This window comes from Triticum aestivum, chromosome 6D (genome assembly GCF_018294505.1).
Source record: "Triticum aestivum cultivar Chinese Spring chromosome 6D, IWGSC CS RefSeq v2.1, whole genome shotgun sequence".
NCBI lineage: Eukaryota > Viridiplantae > Streptophyta > Magnoliopsida > Poales > Poaceae > Triticum > Triticum aestivum.
Genome location: NC_057811.1, coordinates 291,494,202 through 291,514,014, shown reverse-complemented (window position 1 = coordinate 291,514,014; position 19,813 = coordinate 291,494,202). Strand labels below are relative to the sequence as shown.

The following is a 19,813-nucleotide window of genomic DNA, read 5'->3' as shown; positions in this document are numbered from 1 at the left end:
GTGACGCTGGTGTTGGTAAGGGGACCCCCTTCTCTGGTGTTTGCTCCAATGTGCCTACTCGCCCGCAGTCTCCTTCCTTCTCTGGGATCGAGGATCTTCCCGCTTCCCCCTTGCGCTCCACCGAGCCCTCAACTAAGAAGAAGAAGAAGTCTTCGGTCCGGAAATTCTCGGCTAAGAGTCGGGCCTCCTCCACTTCCAAGCTTTCGGCGGCGGGTCTGGCTCGTCGTCTGGACAAGGATCTGGGCTCCGCCTCGGGGTCTGGCCCTGGGCCGGCGTCGCCGATCCGGTGCTCCCCTGTGCTGCATTCTCCGGCGTCCACGGCGCGGAAGGGCCGGCGTGTGCGCGATTCTGGCGTTTCGGTGGCGGTGCGGGCGGAACGGCGTGCCGCGGCCAGGGATCTCCCTCCTTCAGGTTCGTCTGCCCAACCTTCTCTTCCTGCCTCTCCTGTTCGCCTTGTTTTACCAGCTCTGTCAGATGATCATTTGTTGCATATCATGTCTGATATTGGGGTGGCTGCTATACCGGGGATGGGCTCCCCCTCTCACCTTCTTTCTGTCATTAGGGCCAATGAGGCAGCCCAGGCTGCCATTGCTAAGGCCGTTGAGGCCGCGAAAGGTGCTGGTCCTGCTGGTGCTCAGGGCCAAGCCGGGGGGTTGGAGGCAACAAATGGTTGTGGCCAGTCGTCTGCCCCCCGGACCCTTGCTAAGGTTGGGCGTCCCAAGCGATCTAAGCCTTGTGGGGCTCCGTGCAGATCGAGTCTCCGTATTAAAAACCTTTCCTTCAAATGAGAGCTTTATTCTGGAATATTCGTGGTTTCGGTGCTAGGGGGCGCCGTGACCAGATTCATGACTTGGTTTGTGGTGAACATATTGACATTTTAGGGCTGGTCGAAACGTTTAAGGAATCCTTTTCCCCTTCTGAACTCTCTGCGATAGCTGGGATGGATAGGTTTGATTGGCACTTTCTCCCCGCCTCGGGTCATTCCGGGGGAATCTTGATTGGGTCCAAGCGGGACGTTTTTGATTTCATTGCTTTTGATCATGGCATCTTTTGGGCTAGCTGTGTGGTTCATCATCGTCAGCTGAACACTTTGTGGGAATTTATGGTGGTATATGGCCCTGCGGATCACACGCTTGCTCCTCTCTTTTTGGACGAACTATCGATTAAGATTGAAGCATGTAATATTCCTCTTCTAATTGGGGGTGATTTCAATTTGTTACGTTCTCCGGCCGACAAGAATAATCCTAATTTCTCCTGGCCTCTTGCCAATGCTTTTAATGATTTCATTAGTAACTGCGCGCTGCGTGAGCTCCCTAGGGTGGGGGCGCGTTTCACCTGGTCTAACCATCAATCCTCGCCTGTCCGGTCGGTGCTGGACAGGGTTTTTGTTTCTGTTCAGTGGGACTCGCTGTTTCCCCGCGCGCTGCTTAAGGCTAGGCCTGCGGTGGGCTCTGATCATGTTCCCCTGATCCTGGATGCCGGTATCCTTTCTCTTGTTTCTCCCTCCCGTTTCCAGTTTGATGCTTCTTGGCTTGTTGTTGAGGGCTTTTGTGACATGATGGTTTCTAAGATTACTAATCTTCTTTCTTCTCCTCATCGCTCCTTTGGTCCCATGGATGATTGGCACAAGGTGTCTTATGAGTTGCGTAAATTCTTAAGGGGGTGGTCTCGGAATAGGGCGGCCGAGTTGCGTAGAGACAAGGAATCCCTCGAATCTCAAATCCGGGATTTGGATCAATCTGCTGACACATCTGGGCTCTCCGCCTCTCAGTGGGCTACTCGCTACTCCCTGGAAGACGCTTTGGTGTTGCTTCACCAACAGTCAGAAATTTACTGGCGCCAACGAGGTGCCCTTAACTGGACCTTGAAAGGGGATGCTATGACGGCTTATTTCTTTGCGATCGCGAATGGCAGACGCCGCAGATGTTTCATTGACACTCTGTTGATTGACGGCGTTAGAATTTCTGACCAGTCCCTCATTATGAATCACATTGTTAGCTTCTATTCCAATCTACTCGGCTCTAAGCCGGACCCTGGGCTTGGCCTTTGCCCTGACTTCTGGGATGAGGGGTCTAAGATCTCTCCGGGCGAAAATTCGGGCCTGATGGTCCCCTTATCTGATGAAGAGATTTGGCAGGTGATTAGCTCGGCTAACCCGAATGCTGCTTCCGGCCCTGATGGTTTTTCGATCCCCTTCTTCAAAAAATTCTGGCCGCAGTTGCGGCCTCTCATTTGTACGATCATCCAAGGGTTCTGGTTGGGTACGGTGGACATCTCTCGCCTTAATTACGCTGTCATTACCCTTATTCCTAAAGTCAAGGGCGCGGATTTGATCTCGCAATTTAGGCCGATTGCCCTTATTAATAACTTCGCCAAGTTTCCGGCTAAAGGGTTAGCCACTCGTCTCTCCCCCATTGCCCACCGTACCATTAGCCCTTTTCAGTCGGCTTTCATTAAGGGTCGTTTCATTCTGGACGGGGTTCTCTGTTTGCATGAAATCGTTCATGACCTTAAGATTCGCAAGTCGAAAGCGGTGATTCTAAAATTAGACTTTGAGAAGGCCTATGACTCGGTGAGTTGGCATTTTCTTCGTAGAGTTTTATTGGCCAAAGGGTTCGAGGGGCCCCTCGTCCATAGGATTCTGCAGTTGGTCTCGTGAGGCCACACTGCCATCAATGTTAATGGTCAGGTTGCAAATTCTTTGCCAACGGTAGGGGCCTGAGGCAAGGCGATCCTGCCTCTCCCATTTTATTCAATTTTGTTGCAGATGCTTTATCTCGCCTACTCTCTAGGGCAGCCACTAGTGGGCACATTACTCCGGTGTGTTCTAATCTCATTCCCCATGGTCTCACCCATCTCCAATATGCGGACGACACTATTCTGGTCGAGTTGAATGAGGCCTGCCTTGCCCACCTCAAATTTATTTTACTATGCTACGAGGCTATGTCGGGGCTTAAGATTAACTTTGCCAAGAGCGAAGTAGTTGTGACTGGTGTGGACGAATCGGAAGCCGCGCGAATGGCCCACCTTCTTAACAGTAAGCTGGGCTCCTATCCGTTCAAGTACTTGGGTTTGCCTATTTCCCCGGATGTGCTCCATGCCAAAGATTTTGCCCCGGTAGTCACAAAGGTGGGAAACAGGGTCCTTCCCTGGCGGGGTAGATATAATACGAATGCTGGTAAAGTGGCTCTAATTAATGCTTGCCTCTCCTCCCTCCCCATGTTCCTTATGGGCTTCTTTCTCTTGTTGGCTGGGATTCATGCTGGTTTTGACAAACACCGTGGGGCGTTTTACTGGAATGTTGTGGACAATCGTCGCAAATATCGCTTCATCAAATGGAAGTTGATGTGCAGGCCCAAAAACCTTGGGGGGTTAGGAATTCTTAATACTTCCATCATGAATCAATGCTTGATGATTAAATGGTGGTGGAAGATTATGAGCGCTGAGGATCAACCCCTTTGGCTGTCGATCCTTAAGGCTAAATATTTCCCGTCCTCGAGCCCGATGTTTGCTCTGCCGCGTGGTGGCTCTCAGTTTTGGAAGTCTCTGGTCAAAGAGAGACCTGTTTTTCAATCTTTCGTTAAGTTTGTTGTTGGGGACGGCTCCTCGATTCGGTTTTGGCTTGATTGGTGGTGTGGAGATTCACCTCTCTCGGTGACCTTCCCTACCCTTTTCTCTTACTGCTCTGAACCTAATATTTCTATTGCGAAGCTTGCATCCCAGGGGTGGAACCTGGCCTTTCGCCGTTCTCTGTCGCCTGTAGAGTTTGAAGATTGGCAACGTCTTACTGCCCTCTTCCCTACGCTCTCGACGGTCAGGGATTGATATGGGCAAAGGTGTCCCGTCTTTCGATGAGATGATGGATATCGCTTTGGTGGAAGTCGACTTTGACGATCCGACTACGAACGTGCGAAGACGTCGCGCCTTAGCAATCGCTAAACCAACTCCGAGAGGTTATTGACCACGCCGGAGCACGATCAACCTGACCACGAGGGTCTGTTTCCTGCGAGCAAACGAAGAACAAGCATGAAACTGAGATTGCAATCTGGATATTGCGAATATAAGATGAAAGCTTTATTGATCAAGGTGGGGTTCTGTGACGCCTTTGTCTGGTCGTTGAACACAAACGAAGTACGCGAAGTTGCAGCTATGGCGAACTTTTAATCTAAACAAAACCCAAAGTCTAAACGACGCCCTAAGGGCTGTATATATGGAGGAAGAGGGGGGAATTTCGTGGCCCTTGGGGAAGGGGTCCGAAACCAACCCTATCTCTTGTTTCCCCACACATACGGACTCTAAAAACAGCCTATACTCAAGTATTTCGAAATTACATGGGCCTGGCCCAATAATAAGGTGACGCAGCACCTAGAATAGCCTCTGGACGAAAGTTATGAAGTAGCATCTTGTATATTTCATCCAAGGCTTCATGCACGCATTATGGTGGCTTCAACGTCCTGAAATCATCACTTGTAACTCCGTTCTTGTTCCCCATGCGTATGCCATCATCTCCATGCTTGTTCTTGCTCCAATGTTCATCCTTCTCAAAGCTAGGCCCTTCATTTGTAAGCAAAACAAATGTATCCAATTTAGGCAGCATCATATTCTCATGAACATTAGAATCATTACCAAGAAACGAAAGTACCTGGTAATTTAATTGGCGTGCGCGAACTCTAGTAATTGGTCCAGTATGTATAGCAGCAGGGGCTCTGGGTGTAACAATGGTATTGATGTCCTCATCAGGGATTCGGTGCTTTGGCCGCTTTCTGCCTCTGGGCGTTTTTCTGTTAAGTCTATTTATTCTAAGCTCGTTGGTGGCACGCCGACCAATCGTTTTTCCCAAGTTGGGAAGGCCCGTATTCCCCTTAAGATTAAAATTTTCTTGTGGCAAGCCTTTCGAGGCCGGTTGCCCTCGGCTGATCAGATTCGTAAGAGAAATGGGCCGGGCTCCCAGTTCTGTGCTCTTTGTGGTGATGTGGAAGACTCGGATCATATCTTTTTTCACTGCCACCTGGCTAAGCTTATTTGGAGTTGTGTGCGGGACTGGCTTCATGTTTCTTGGGCCCCTGCCTCCTTTGCCGAGTTGCGCAGCTTGGCTTCCAACCTCTCCGGTGTATCTAGGCGCATCATTTGGGTGGGCTTGGGGGCTTTATGCTGGTCTCTGTGGACTACTAGGAACAAATTTACTATCGAGCACGTGTTTCCGGCTAAACCGGCTGACTGCTTATTTAAATCGTGTGCTTTCCTGCAGCAGTGGAAATCATTGACTAAGGTCGACAACCAAGAGGCGCTCTCTATGCTGATCTACAAAATTCAGACGACGGCGTCTCAGTTATGCAGACAAGAGCAGGATGCTTGATTGCTTTTTTTTGGGCCTGATGCTTTAGCTTTAGTTGGTTCTTTCTCTTCCGGCCTGTGTGCCGTGTACTGGCGTGGGAGCCATGTACCTGACTTTGTACTTCGTCTTCTTGCCCAACGTTGGGGCTTGGGTGTGTTTGATACTTTTCGGTGATGCTGTTGCTACCCGCCTTATGGCTTTATTTATAAAATCGGGCATATGCCTTTCCTCTAAAAAAGCACGTCCATAACCATCAACAGTTGAATCAATGCACGCATATATACTTATATATATACTCATATACTATTTGTGTAAAATAGTATGTGTTTTGAGTCATAAATTTGCAAATTATTATTACGTCATTTTCAAATTCGCGTCAACTTTGGTTTTTATGGTATATACCGAAACCATACCGATATAATTTGGTATATACCGAAACCGAACCATATTTTATTTGCATACCGTATTTATCGAAGTATTAATACCGTATAAACCAAAAACCGTTTAAACCGAACCATGTAAACCGAATAAACCGAAAGCACAGGGTGACCCCCACCTGCACTCCCGCGAGCGTCGGCGCCGTCCGTTCCTGTGCCAATATGGTCAGCGCTTCGGATTTGGGCCGGGCGTGGCGAATCCAAACTGCCTCTGCTGGGCTGCTTGTGTGGTTGATAGACTTCTTTCCTTTTGGGCTGGTTGTGGTTGATGGGCTTCTATTTGTTGTTGTGCGGTTCGTTTACTTGCCTTTTGAGCCCACACAATAAGAAGAACCCCACCCCCTCAAAAAAAGAAGGGGACAAAGGAGAAGAACCCTAGGCGGCTCTCTGTGACTCAAACCCCCGCAGCCCGGCGCCGGCGCGAAGCGAAGGGAGAAGAAGGCATGGGGCGGCCGTACGCAGTGAAGGGGAAGAAGAAGCGGAAGCTGGAAGGCGGCGAAGCCTCGCGCGCCCCTCCGGTCGACGCCGAGGCGGTGGATGAAGAGGTGAAGGAAAATGAGGAGGTGATGGAGGGGGAGGCGGCGGCAGAGGAGGCTTTTGCCGAGGAGGTGGGGGAGGGGATCCCCATCGTGCCCCGCCCGGTCGACAGTAAGCGGCGGCCGGGCGCTATCTTCGTACTTGAGAGGGCCTGCCTCGAGGTCGGCAAAGTCGGCAAGGTATGCTAGCACACTAGTATGGACTCTCGACCAATAGACCAGTGATTTATTTTTGACTGTGATTGATTATTTCTCGTTCGGTGGTCGAATTGACACTTAGAGAAATTTGTTCGAGTAGCTGCTTTATTCATGTGGTAGTTTAGTTTAACTTGCGAGCAGGGGAAAAAGTTGCACTGCCCTGAATTGTTTGAATCCAGAAGCATCCCTGACATAATAGTGTAAGAGTGGTCTTCCAAAAAGATGCTAATTTCTTAAGCAGCAGCATACTTGCAGAATGCTAGAATTGAATCAGTGAGCATAATTAAATTTAATAGTGAGCGATGAACATGTTTTGTCCTGATTTATTTGCAAGATTTGAAAGAACAAGAACGCTAGGCGTAAATCCGTAATTATTTTCTTCCCTTCCCTTCCCTTTGGAGGATAGGTTATTGTGTGCATGCATGTCGTGGGCTGTTCACGAGTAGGTATCAATGGTCAAAAATTAGTGGCTGCTAGCATGTAAAGAGCAAGTGTGAACTAATTACACCAGACTAGTTACAATCCTTCTACAATATCTGGTGATTAAAGAGATCAACGCCTCCTACTAAACAAAAATCCCTTATTTTATGTCAGTTTTAGTGATAATTGTAACTGTTTCTGTAGGGTATGCAAATCTTGAATTCGGATGATCACGCAAATTATTTAAGGAAGCAGAATCGCAATCCAGCTGATTACAGGCCTGATATCATTCACCAGGTACTCTAAATTTCTGTCATCATTATTTTATTTCTGATGCTGTAATATGAATAGAAAGCTGTCTTATTTATTACTACCTCCGATCCATAAATATGTCGCAGTTTTGAACTAAACCCAGTTCAAAACTGTGACACATATTTTGGATCGGAGGGAGCATTATCCATCCAGAAGTTCCTGTTGTAAGTCTTAAGGGAAGTAAATTTAATTTGGTTGTCAACGCGACCTAATGCCATAGCATTTGTTTCCTCTCTTTTGGTTGTCGAACACTGTTTGGGTCTCTGAATAGCTACAAAGTATGACAGTTCTGAATTTCTGCCGAAAATATTTTGCAGGCACTACTAGCAATATTTGATAGCCCTCTAACTAAGGCTGGGAGGTTACAAGCTGTTTATGTTAGGACTGAAAAGGGAGTGTTGTTTGAAATCAAGCCTCATGTTCGCATGCCACGGACGTTCAAACGTTTCTGTGGCTTGATGTGTAAGTTGCAAATAATACAAGTAGTGCATGTTCTTCACCTTTCATGTCATATATTTCATGAACCATGCTGACCTGCAATTTATACAACATCACAGCACAGTTATTGCAAAAGCTGAGCATCACGGCAGTTGGGAAGCGTGAGAAGCTCCTTAATGTTATTAAAAATCCTGTTACCCAGTATCTACCTGTTGGCGTACGGAAAATTGGTGAGAAAATTATTTATTTACTAAAACTTTATCTGGATCAGATAGGGATGCTAATCGATGTATTTTTGGTCATTAGGCCTTTCATATAGTGCGGAGAAGGCAGTTAATTTGTTTGACTATGTTGCTAAGTCCAATGATGATGAACCTCTTGTGTTTGTGGTGAGTGGAGCTGTAAAAGCTTTGATATTGAACTAATTTGTTTTCTATCATCTGTTGCTTCCTTGTGCATAATCTCATATTGTCTGCACATTATTCCAGGTTGGTGCCATGGCCCATGGAAAGGTTGACAAGGAATACTCAGATGATTACATACAGAGTAAGTAACCCTGTTTGAAATAAAAACAGTAGTCCTGAGAACTTCGTAAACTTCTGATAAGGGTGATACTAATATGTTTGTTAGATCAGTTTTATTTTCAGTTGTTTGGATTTTTTGAGAGGTTTCAAATGGGTGTTATATGTTTGTTGTGCATGCCGTGTTTGAGATTTTAAGAAGTCTACTGTTCCCTGTGAATTGTTACCTGGAAACAAACATTTATGATATTTGCTTTGCCCCATTCAAATAGTTCTCTTTTCTTGTAAAGTTGATCAATAGAGTGTTGTCTCATGGTAAAATTGGAAACTTCTAGCATGTTGTTAGTTGTAACCAACACTTATCAGTTAAAATTGAATATTTACTCAGTTCAGCTTGTCGGTATTAACTATTAAATGAGGTTTAGTCTCTTTTCATATTTTTCAAACTACCCAATTCCTGGATTTCCTTTGTTTCTATAATTAACTACCCCAAATTAGTTAGGATTGGGATAACTTGGTTGGAACTTGGTTACTGGTTTGGATTATATACGTTTCTGCTTCTTGGTGGTTTGAGCATCAGTGGCTTGCCCTTTCCGACATCTTTTGTTAGAGCAAGAAACCATCAATTAGGTTTGAGTTCACAAGCATCGTCTAGACCTTCATAACGTGGACAATTAGATATTGCTATTCTCTGCCTCAAGTTGTATCGCCCTACCATGTACTCCCTCCAGTCCCTTTTAGTCTGCATATAAGTTTGGTCCGAAGTCAAAGTATCTCTACTTTGACCAAACTTATAGAAAAAAGTATCAACATTCAGAATGTCACATCAATGTTTCGAGATTCATTATGAAATATAGTTTCATAAAATATATATTTGATATTATAGATATAGACAATTTTTAATATAAATTTGGTCAAATGTTGCAAACTTTGACTTGACACAAATCTAATATGCGGAGTAAAAAGGGACGGAGGGAGTAGTAGTTTCTTGATTGTACCCCCCTTTTGCTTTGAACTGTAGTGACATATTACCTTTTTCTTGCAGTTAGCGGTTACCCTCTCAGTGCTGCCTGCTGCCTGAATCGAATATGCAGTGCCTTGGAGCAGAAATGGAACATCCAGTGAAGGGAAGTTTGAAAACGAACATTACATCTTTGTGATCAGATTTTTATGTACTCATTAGCGCTCATAGTATTGTTGTGCCTTTTCATGTCTTATGTCTACAGTATTAGTTTTGTCGAGACATGAATCACTGGCTGTAAAAGTATTAACACTGAATGTTTCAAGTGCTTATGCTCCTTGCAGTTGTCATTTTTGGTGAAATTTGCTTTGCTTGAAGCGTCCTCAACTGATATTTAAGCATAGCCTGACCATATTTATGCCCAAAATCTCGCGGCTGTGTGTTTGGTTCACTGCTGCGCAGCCAGATGCGTGTTGAGAAAATGCATTCATTTTCTATCGCTGTTTTTCTGTGAGATTGTATGAAATTTAGTAATTTTAAAATTTCCTTGAATCCAAGTTGCAGCTTAATCATTCTGAAAAATTGGCTCGTGAGGTTAGAATGCCCCACGACAGTTCTTAAAGAAGATTTTGTTGCGTACACCGAAAATGCAACTGTCGCGCGGACTGGTATCAGCACCTACTAGCCTTCCAGGCAGAAGATGTAGTTATGTTATGTTGAAGTAGGGCATTTGCCCAGTGTGGTTGTATATAATCGATTGAATGAAACTATACGTTATAATAAAAAAAGTGTTATGTTGAAGCAGTTATCGAGCGAATGACAATATCCTTTGTCGGAAAAATGACCTGCAGAAGCAGGGCCGCATCAGGCCACATCACTGCAGCAGTTTGGGCTTCTTTCACAATACGGGCACCACACACAGGAGTGGAGTCCCTTGCTAGATTGTTCTTGCATTTGCCAACAGAAGATGTGGCTTCCATTGACATTTTTTCTAAATGTAGGAACAACACATCACCTAATTTATTCATGTCTCTTCTGTTTTGAATCAGAATGATCGAATGCCTTCACGATGGTTTACAGGACGCTTATATATCTTCTGGAGAGACACGACGATCCAGAGGAGGCGTCGGTTTCAGAGAGATGCGTCGGTTGCCGGGACACAGGCGTCTGCGCGATGCAACCGCTTGGCCGTTGGGCAAGGGAGATTTCCTTTTTACAGAATTAATCTCAACACTCCCCTTAATCTACGCTTGACCATGTAGAATCATCTTCACGATTGTCCGGGAAGCTCTATCATCTCAAAATATTCTCCTTCAAAAGTTCTTCATAAAATCTGTGATGAGATCCTGAAACATATACTCACAAAGAAAGATAGCATAATGTGATGTCATTAAAATAAGGATATCTCAAGAAGAGACTCCCCCTGACACCTGCAAGTCCCTAAGTCTTCGCATACCAATTCCATAAACACATTTCTGGAATGTAGAATTTAGTAGAGACTTGGTAAATAAATCAGCAAGGTTGTCGCATGATTTGACTTGCAGAATGCTTATTTCCCCGCTTTTCTGAAGATTATGGGGGAAAAACCATTTAGGAGAAATATGCTTGGTGATATTACTCTTGATGTATCCTGTTTGCATCTACGCAACACAGGCCGCATTATCTTCATAGATAATGGTAGGTGATTTTATCGAACCCATTCCACATGACTGTTGTATGTGGTTTATCATTCTGCGAAGCCATACACATTCGCATGTTGCTTCAAATAATGAAATTATTTCAAAATGATTGGTAGATGTTGCCACCAGAGTCTGTTTCGAAGACTTCCATGATATAGCAGTGCCACCATGTAGGAACACGAAGCCGGTCTGAGATCTGGCATTATGGGGATCAGACAAATAACCGGCATCTGCATATCCAATCATATCAGAGTCCTGATTTTTTTGGAACTGGAAAAATAGGCCAAGATCCTTTGTGCCTTGGAGATATCGAAAGATATTCTTCACTCCAGACCAATGACGTTTGGTGGGAGCTGCGCTATGTCTAGCAAGTAGATTCACTGCAAATGCAATATCAGGTCTTGTGCAATTTGCGAGATACATAAGCGCTCCAACAACACTAAGGTATGGAACTTCAGGTCCCAACACCTCTTCTCCATCATCCCTTGGTCCGAACGGATCTTTCTCTACGTCTAGAGATCGAACCACCATGGGAGTTTTAGATGGATAGGATTTGTCCATATTGAATTTCTCCAATATTTTCTGGATATAGGCAGAATGGTGTACCATTCCTGAGGGAAGATGCTCAAGTTGAATACCTAAGCAAAATTTGGTTTTACCCAAATCCTTCATCTCAAATTCCATCTTTAGGTGATTGCGTGCTTCATCAATGTCTGGTGTGCTGCCGATGATGTTGAGATCATCAACATACACAGAAATGATGCAAAATCCTGTAGAGGACTTCTTGATGAAAACACATGGGCAATCAACACTATTGGAGTAACCTTTCTGAAGAAGGAACTCACTGAGTCGGTTGTATCACATCCGTCCCGACTGACTTAAGCCATATAATGACTTATTCAGCTTTACACAATACATGTTGCGTTTTGCATTTTTATTCGGGACAGAGATTCCATCAGGAACCTTCATATATATGTCCGAATCTAGTGACCCGTAAAGGTATGCGGTCACGACGTCCATCAACTGCATAGATAGACGATTTTGCACTGCCAAGGATATAAGATATCGGAAAGTGGTTGCACTCATTACTGGAGAATATGTTTCAGTTAAATCAATGCCGGGTTTTTGCGTGAAACCTTGTGCTACGAGCCTTGCTTTATATCTCACCACCTCATTGTTCTCATTCCGTTTCAGGAGAAAAAACCATTTGAATCCCACAGGGAAAACACTGGGAGGTGTAGGTATTGCTTCAGTGAATACCTTTCTTTTGTTAAGCGAGGCAATTTCTGCTTGGATTGCATCCTTCCATTTAGGCCAGTCGGAGCGCTTTTGGCACTCAACGATAGACCTTGGATCATGATCAGCGAGAAGGGTATCTGCAATCTTTTCAGCAAAATATATGTCGACAGTCGTAGTCTTACGGTCAAATGATTCTCCATAATCAACATAGTTGATGGAAATTTCCTGCACCCTTAGTGACTCTTCGTGATTTCCCAATACGATCGAGTCTGGGTGTTCCGATGTCCCAGTCAGTTTGTGCATACTGGAACTGGGTTGTGGAGGTTGCCCTTCCACTGGGTGTATACTACCCATCAGGTGTTTGTCAATGTTGAGTTGACCTGCATTTACTGACTCCGAGGTTTTTCTCCTCGATTTCCTTTGCTGCTTGCTAGAAGCATGCTCCGGGTCAGAGGGCCGTACTACTCCCCCTCTTTTTAGGAATAGGGAGTTGAGTGGTACCTCCACTCTTTCTGGCGCGTTTCTGGCCGGGTTTAAGGATTTTGTAACACCTTTCAAATCAGTAAATGAATCTAGCAGATTATTTGCAAGATGTTGCAAATTAATGATCTTCCGAACTTGAAGTTCGGTCTCTTGGGTACGTGGATCAGAGGATGAAATGGCATGAGCATTCCAATCAATTTCCGGGCATTCTTTCTGGTACTTGAAATCTCCCCCTAATGCCGGAAAATGTTCCTCATTAAATATGCAATCAGCGTGACGGGCTGTGAACAGATCCCCAGTCAGGGGTTCCAGGTACTTGATAATCGACGGCGATTTGTACCCCACATAGATCCCCAACTTCCTGTGTGGGCCCATAGATGTCCGCTGTGGTGGTGAGATCGGGATGTATGCAGCACATCCGAACTTACGCAGATGGGAAATGCTTGGAGGATTTCCACGTACCAATTCCAGAGGGGAAGAACTGTGATATGCAGTTGGCCTCAATTGTATCAAGTCAGCAGCGTGTAAAACATCGTGACCCCAACAAGAGGTTGGCAAGTTGCAATTCGTCAACAAAGGTCTTGCAATGAGTTTGATCCTCTTAATCAACGCTTAAGCCAAACCATTTTGTGTATGGACATATGGAACAGAGTGCTGAACTTCAATCCCCAAAGCCATGCAATAATCATTGAAAGCACGTGAGGAGAATTCTGCAGCATTGTCCATTCGAATTGATTTAATTCGACTTTCAGGATAATGAGCTTGCAACTTAATGACTTGCCTCATTATCTTGGCAAATGCATGGTTTCGTGTGGATAGAAGACACACATGTGACCATCGTGTAGATGCGTCAATCAGAACCATGAAATACCGGAAAGGTCCAGATAATGGCTGAATGGGACCACAAATGTCTCCTTGAATACGTTCAAGGAACTGAAGTGGTTCAGCTTGTATTTTGAGGTGTGAGGGCCTCAAAATTAGCTTTCCCGTGGCACAAGATGTGCACACAAAATCAGAAGATTGAGGAAATGTTGACTCAAGCAAATTATGACCAATGGAATTGCTAGTAATTTTTCTCATCATCCCTATTCCAGGATGGCCTAGGCGATCATGCCAGGTTTGGAATGCGTTAACATTCTGAAAAAATACTTTGTATGCAACATGTTCCACGGGTTTGATGTACGTATAGTACAAACCAGACGATAGAGAAGGAATTTTCTCATGTACCTTTTTGCCATATCCGTCATCTTTAGTAAAGAGTAGATACTCCTCTTTGTTGTCTTCATGGGTTTCAATATGAAAACCATTTTTACGGATATCTCGATAACTGATCGGGGTACGTGCAGAATCGGGATACAGTAAAGCATCCTCAATTGTCACATATGTACCACTTGGGAGGGTGAATATGGCACGTCCAGTACCAACAATCACAGTATCGCGTCCAGTGATAGTTAGAATATCTCCATTCCTCTTTTTCAGAGTTTGGAAATATTTCATCTCCCTCAGTATGGAGTTTGTGGCACCACTGTCCACAAGGCATAATTCCTCTTCCATCGGATTGTCCCCGTACAAAACTATATAAAACAAAGAATTTTCAATAATAAAACCTCATAGTAATATATAGAATACAATCTTTATTATATGAAATGTGCTGATACAATACAATATAAAGACAACAACAAACTTATGTTCTTATTACAATCATCACAAATGGACATAATTAAGTAGATCACTAGGAGATTGAGGGACTAGTCGAAGTCGCCAAACACGTTGTTTGCGGTGTACTCAATCAACGTGTTCTCCATTTCAGCAGTAGCCTCAGGCAGATAAGGAACCACGGCGTTGCTCGGTCCAGGAGGAACATCGTGCGAACCACCAGCTCCTTTTGCGCTATCCGGATGAAGGTTGAAGTTGGCTTCAAACCTTTTCTCCTCGATTTCCTTTGCTTCTTGCTGATGATAACGTGTTTTGAATCAGAATGATCGAATGCCTTCACGATGGTTTACAGGACGCTTATATATCTCCTGGAGAGACACGACGATCCAGAGGAGGCGTCGGTTTCATAGAGATGCGTCGGTTGCCGGGACACAAGCGTCCACGCGATGCAACCGCTTGGCCGTTGGGCAAGGGGAGATTTCCCTTTTACAGAATTAATCTCAACATCTTCAACAGTTGATAATATGGCATAAGAAATAACACGTGGCGAAATAGATGCTTGCCATTGTCACAGAATATCCATAACCTCTATCTAACTAGACTAATAAATATGAGACCTTTTTGTAGTTCAAAATGCAAGCCCAATCTGTCTGATGGGTGCAGAGGATATTCAACGCTGCTTGTTCTCGTGCAAGCGAGTTATGGAGATATGGAAAGAGTTGGACCCGACGGAGGTTCGGATCAGTGAACATGAATTTTAAAGTTGCCAATATCATTGGGACTAGCGTTGGGTACCAGGTTGATCCTAACTGGTATTCGGACGCGGGCGCGACAAACCACAGCACCAGCGACTTGGATCACATCTCCTTCGCGAGTGCTACAACGGCCACGACGTCCAAGTTGTCAACAGAGTAGGTTTGCATGTCGAACATATTGGTCAAAGTTCTATCAATACTTCCGATGCTAAACCTCTTGTTCTTCTAAACATACTTCATGTTCCACATATAAAAAAGAATCTCATCTCCATCCATAAACTTACCAAAGACAATGATGTGTTCGGTGAATTTTACCCATATCTTTTTGTCATTAAGGACCAAGCATCGAAGATAAGCCTGCTCAAAGGCAGATGTAGAGTCGGCCTCTACCCCATTCCGCCATCCGCCCTCCACCATGTCAAGGCTCCCATGCTTGCGTCGGTCAATAAAAAGCAATGGCATCATTGCCTGGTCACCCATTGTCCCAAGTTATTTAGTCAATTCTTAGTTGGAATAAACTTCGGTGCAGTTCGTCTCATAATGCATCCATATGCGATGTGTGTCAACATGCCAAGAGTCACCAACTTTCGCATGGTTCATCTAGTTCTTTCGCAACATTTTTTAAGAACTCATATATTCCGATGTATGGCATCTGAAGGAAATATGCCCTAGAGGCAATAATAAAGTTATTATTTATTTCCTTATATCATGATAAATGTTTATTATTCATGCTAGAATTGTATTAACCGGAAACATAATACATGTGTGAATACATAGACAAACAGAGTGTCACTAGTATGCCTCTACTTGACTAGCTCGTTAATCAAAGATGGTTATGTTTCCTAGCCATAGACATGAGTTGTCATTTGATTAACGAGATTACCTCATTAGGAGAATGACGTGATTGACTTGACCCATTCCGTTAGCTTAGCACCCGATCGTTTAGTATGTTGCTATTGCTTTCTTCATGACTTATACATGTTCCTCTGACTATGAGATTATGCAACTCCCGTTTACCGGAGGAACACTTTGTGTGCTACCAAACGTCACAACGTAAATGGGTGATTATAAAGGTGCTCTACAGGTGTCTCCAAAGGTACTTGTTGGGTTGGCGTATTTCGAGATTAGGATTTGTCACTCCGATTGTCGGAGAGGTATCTCTGGTCCCACTCGGTAATGCACATCACTATAAGCCTTGCAAGCATTGTGACTAATAAGTTAGTTGCGGGATGATGTGTTACAGAACGAGTAAAGAGACTTGCCGGTAACGAGATTGAACTAGGTATCGAGATACCGACGATCGAATCTCGGGCAAGTAATATACTGATGACAAAGGGAACAACGTATGTTGTTATGCAGTCTGACCGATAAAGATCTTCGTAGAATATGTGGGAGCCAATACGGGCATTCAGGTCCCGCTATTGGTTATTGACCGGAGACGTGTCTCGGTCATGTCTACATAGTTCTCGAACCCGTAGGGTCCGCACTCTTAAAGTTACGATGACAGTTTTATTATGAGTTTATGTATGTTGATGTACCGAAGGAGTTCGGAGTCCCGGATGAGATCGGGGACATGACGAGGAGTCTCGAAATGGTCGAGACATAAAGATCGATATATTGGACGACTATATTCGGACTTCGGAAAGGTTCCGAGTGATTCGGGTATTTTTCGGAGTACCGGAGAGTTACGGGAATACGTATTGGGCCTTATTGGGCCATACGGGAAAGAAGAAAAAGGGCCTCAAGGGTGGCCGCACCCCTCCCCTTGGTCTGGTCCGAATTGGACTAGGGAAGGGGGGCGCCCCCTTCCTTCCTTCTCTTTTTCCCTTCCTCTTTTCCTATTCCATATGGGAGGTGGAATCCTACTAGGACTAGGGAGTCCTAGTAGGACTCCACACTTGGTGCGCTCCCTCCTAGGGCCGGCCTCCTCCTCCCTTGCTCCTTTATATACGGGGGCAGGGGGGCACCCCAGAGACACAACAATTGATCTATTGATCTCTTAGCCGTGTGCGGTGCCCCCCTCCACCAAATTACACCTCGATAATATCGTTGCGGAGCTTAGGCGAAGCCCTGCGTCGGTGGAACATCATCATCGTCACCACGCCGTCGTGCTGACGAAACTCTCCCTCAACACTCGGCTGGATCGGAGTTCGAGGGACGTCATCGAGCTGAACGTGTGTAGAACTCGGAGGTGCCGTGCGTTCGGTACTTGATCGGTCGGATCGTGAAGACGTACGACTACATCAACCGCGTTGTGATAATGCTTCCGCTGTCGGTCTACGAGGGTACGTGGACAACACTCTCCCCTCTCATTGCTATGCATCACCATGATCTTGCGTGTGCGTAGGAATTTTTTTGAAATTACTACGTTCCCCAACAGTGGCATCCGAGCCTGGTTTTATGCGTTGATGCTATGCACGAGTAGAACACAAGTGAGTTGTGGGCGATATAAGTCATACTACTTACCAGCATGTCATACTTTGGTTCAGCGGTATTGTGAGATGAAGCGGCCCGGACCGACATTACGCGTACGCTTACGCGAGACTGGTTTCACCGTTGCGAGCACTCGTTGCTTAAAGGTGACCGGCGGGTGTCTGTCTCTCTCACTTTAGTTGAACCGAGTGTGGCTACGCCCGGTCCTTGCGAAGGTTAAAACAGCACCAACTTGACAAACTATCGTTGTGGTTTTGATGCGTAGGTAAGAACGGTTCTTGCTAAGCCCGTAGCAGCCACGTAAAACTTGCAACAACAAAGTAGAGGACGTCTAACTTGTTTTTGCAGGGCATGTTGTGATGTGATATGGTCAAGACATGATGTGATATAATGTGTTGTATGAGATGATCATGTTTTGTAACCGAGTTATCGGCAACTGGCAGGAGGCCATATGGTTGTCGCTTTATTGTATGAGATGCAATCGCCATGTAATAGTTTTACTTTATCACTAAGCGGTAGCGATAGTCGTAAAAGCAATAAGTTGGCGAGACGACAACGATGCTACGATGGAGATCAAGGTGTCGCGCCGGTGACGATTGTGATCATGACGGTGCTTCGGAGATGGAGATCACAAGCACGGTGCTTCGGAGATGGAGATCACAAGCACAAGATGATGATGGCCATATCATATCACTTATATTGATTGCATGTGATGTTAATCCTTTATGCATCTTATCTTGCTTTGATTGACGGTAGCATTATAAGATGGTCTCTCACTAAAATTTCAAGATAAAAGTGTTCTCCCTGAGTATGCACCGTTGCAAAAGTTCTTCGTGCTGAGACACCACGTGTTAATCGGGTGTGATAGGCTCTACGTTCAAATACAACGGGTGCAAAACAGTTGCACACGCGGAATACTCAGGTTAAACTTGACGAGCCTAGCATATACAGATATGGCCTCGGAACACAGAGACCGAAAGGTCGAGCGTGAATCATATAGTAGATATGATCAACATAGTGATGTTCACCATTGAAACTACTCCATCTCACGTGTTAATCGGACATGGTTTAGTTGCTTTGGATCACGTAATCACTTAGATGATTAGAGAGATGTCTATCTAAGTGGGAGTTCTTAAGTAATATGATTAATTGAACTTGAATTTATCATGAACTTAGTCCTGATAGTATTTTTGCAAATTATGTTGTAGATCAATAGCTCGCGTTGTTGCTTCCCTGTGTTTATTTTTGATATGTTCCTAGAGAAAAATTATGTTGAAAAATGTCAGTAGCAAAGATGCGGATTGGATCCGTGATCTGAGGATTATCCTCATTGCTGCACAGAAAAATTATGTCCTTGATGCACCGCTAGGTGACAGACCTATTGCAGGAGCAGATGCAGACGTTATGGACGTTTGGCTAGCTCAATATGATGACTACTTGATAATTTAGTGCACCATGCTTAACGGCTTAGAATCGGGACTTCAAAGACGTTTTGAACGTCATGGACCATATGAGATGTTCCAGGAGTTGAAGTTAATATTTCAAGCAAATACCCGAGTTGAGAGATATGAAATCTCCAACAAGTTCTATAGCAAAAAGATGGAGGAGAATCGCTCAACTAGTGAGCATGTGCTCAGATTGTCTGGGTACTACAATCGCTTGAATCAAGTGGGAGTTTATCTTCCAGATAAAATAGTGATTGACAGAATTCTCTAGTCACCATCACCAAGTTAGTAGAACTTCGCGATGAACTATGGTATGCAAGGGATGACGAAAGTAATTCCCGAGCTCTTCGTGATGCTGAAATCGACGAAGGTAGAAATCAAGAAAAACATCAAGTGTTGATGGTTGATGAGACCACTTCAAGTGTTGATGGTTGACGAGACCGCTAGTTTCAAGAAAAGGGCAAAGGGAAAAGGGGAACTTCAAAAAGAACGGCAAGCAAGTTGCTGCTCAAGTGAAGAAGCCTAAGTCTGGTCCTAAGCCTGAGACTAAGTGCTTCTACTGCAAAGGGACTGGTCACTGGAAGCGGAACTACCCCAACTATTTGGTGGATAAGAAGGATGGCAAAGTGAACAAAGGTATATTTGATATACAGATTATTGATGTGTACTTTACTAGTGTTTATAGCAATCCCTCGGTAATTGATACTGGTTCAGTTGCTAAGAGTAGTAACTCGAAACGGGAGTTGCAGAATAAAAAGAGACTAGTAAAAGTGAACAAAGGTATATTTGATATACATATTATTGATGTGTACTTTACTAGTGTTTATAGCAACCCCTCGGTAATTGATACTGGCTCAGTTGCTAAAGAGTAGTAACTCGAAAACGGGAGTTGCAGAATAAACAGAGACTAGTAAAAGGCGAGGTGACGATGTGTGTTGGAAGTAGTTCCAAGATTGATATGATCA

At 44.6% G+C, this 19,813-nt stretch overlaps 1 protein-coding gene across 1 annotated transcript; it reads left to right on the top strand.

Annotated features, from left to right (window-relative positions):
* The first annotated feature begins 6,117 nt into the window (after positions 1-6,117).
* Positions 6,118-9,508, top strand: LOC123144707 (ribosomal RNA small subunit methyltransferase nep-1). The gene is made up of 7 exons (XM_044563920.1): positions 6,118-6,488; positions 7,131-7,223; positions 7,556-7,700; positions 7,796-7,906; positions 7,983-8,065; positions 8,165-8,222; positions 9,243-9,508. The coding sequence occupies exons 1-7, from the start codon at positions 6,216-6,218 to the stop codon at positions 9,320-9,322; spliced, it is 843 nt and encodes a 280-aa protein (XP_044419855.1). The 5' UTR covers positions 6,118-6,215; the 3' UTR covers positions 9,323-9,508.
* The last annotated feature ends 10,305 nt before the right edge of the window (positions 9,509-19,813 follow it).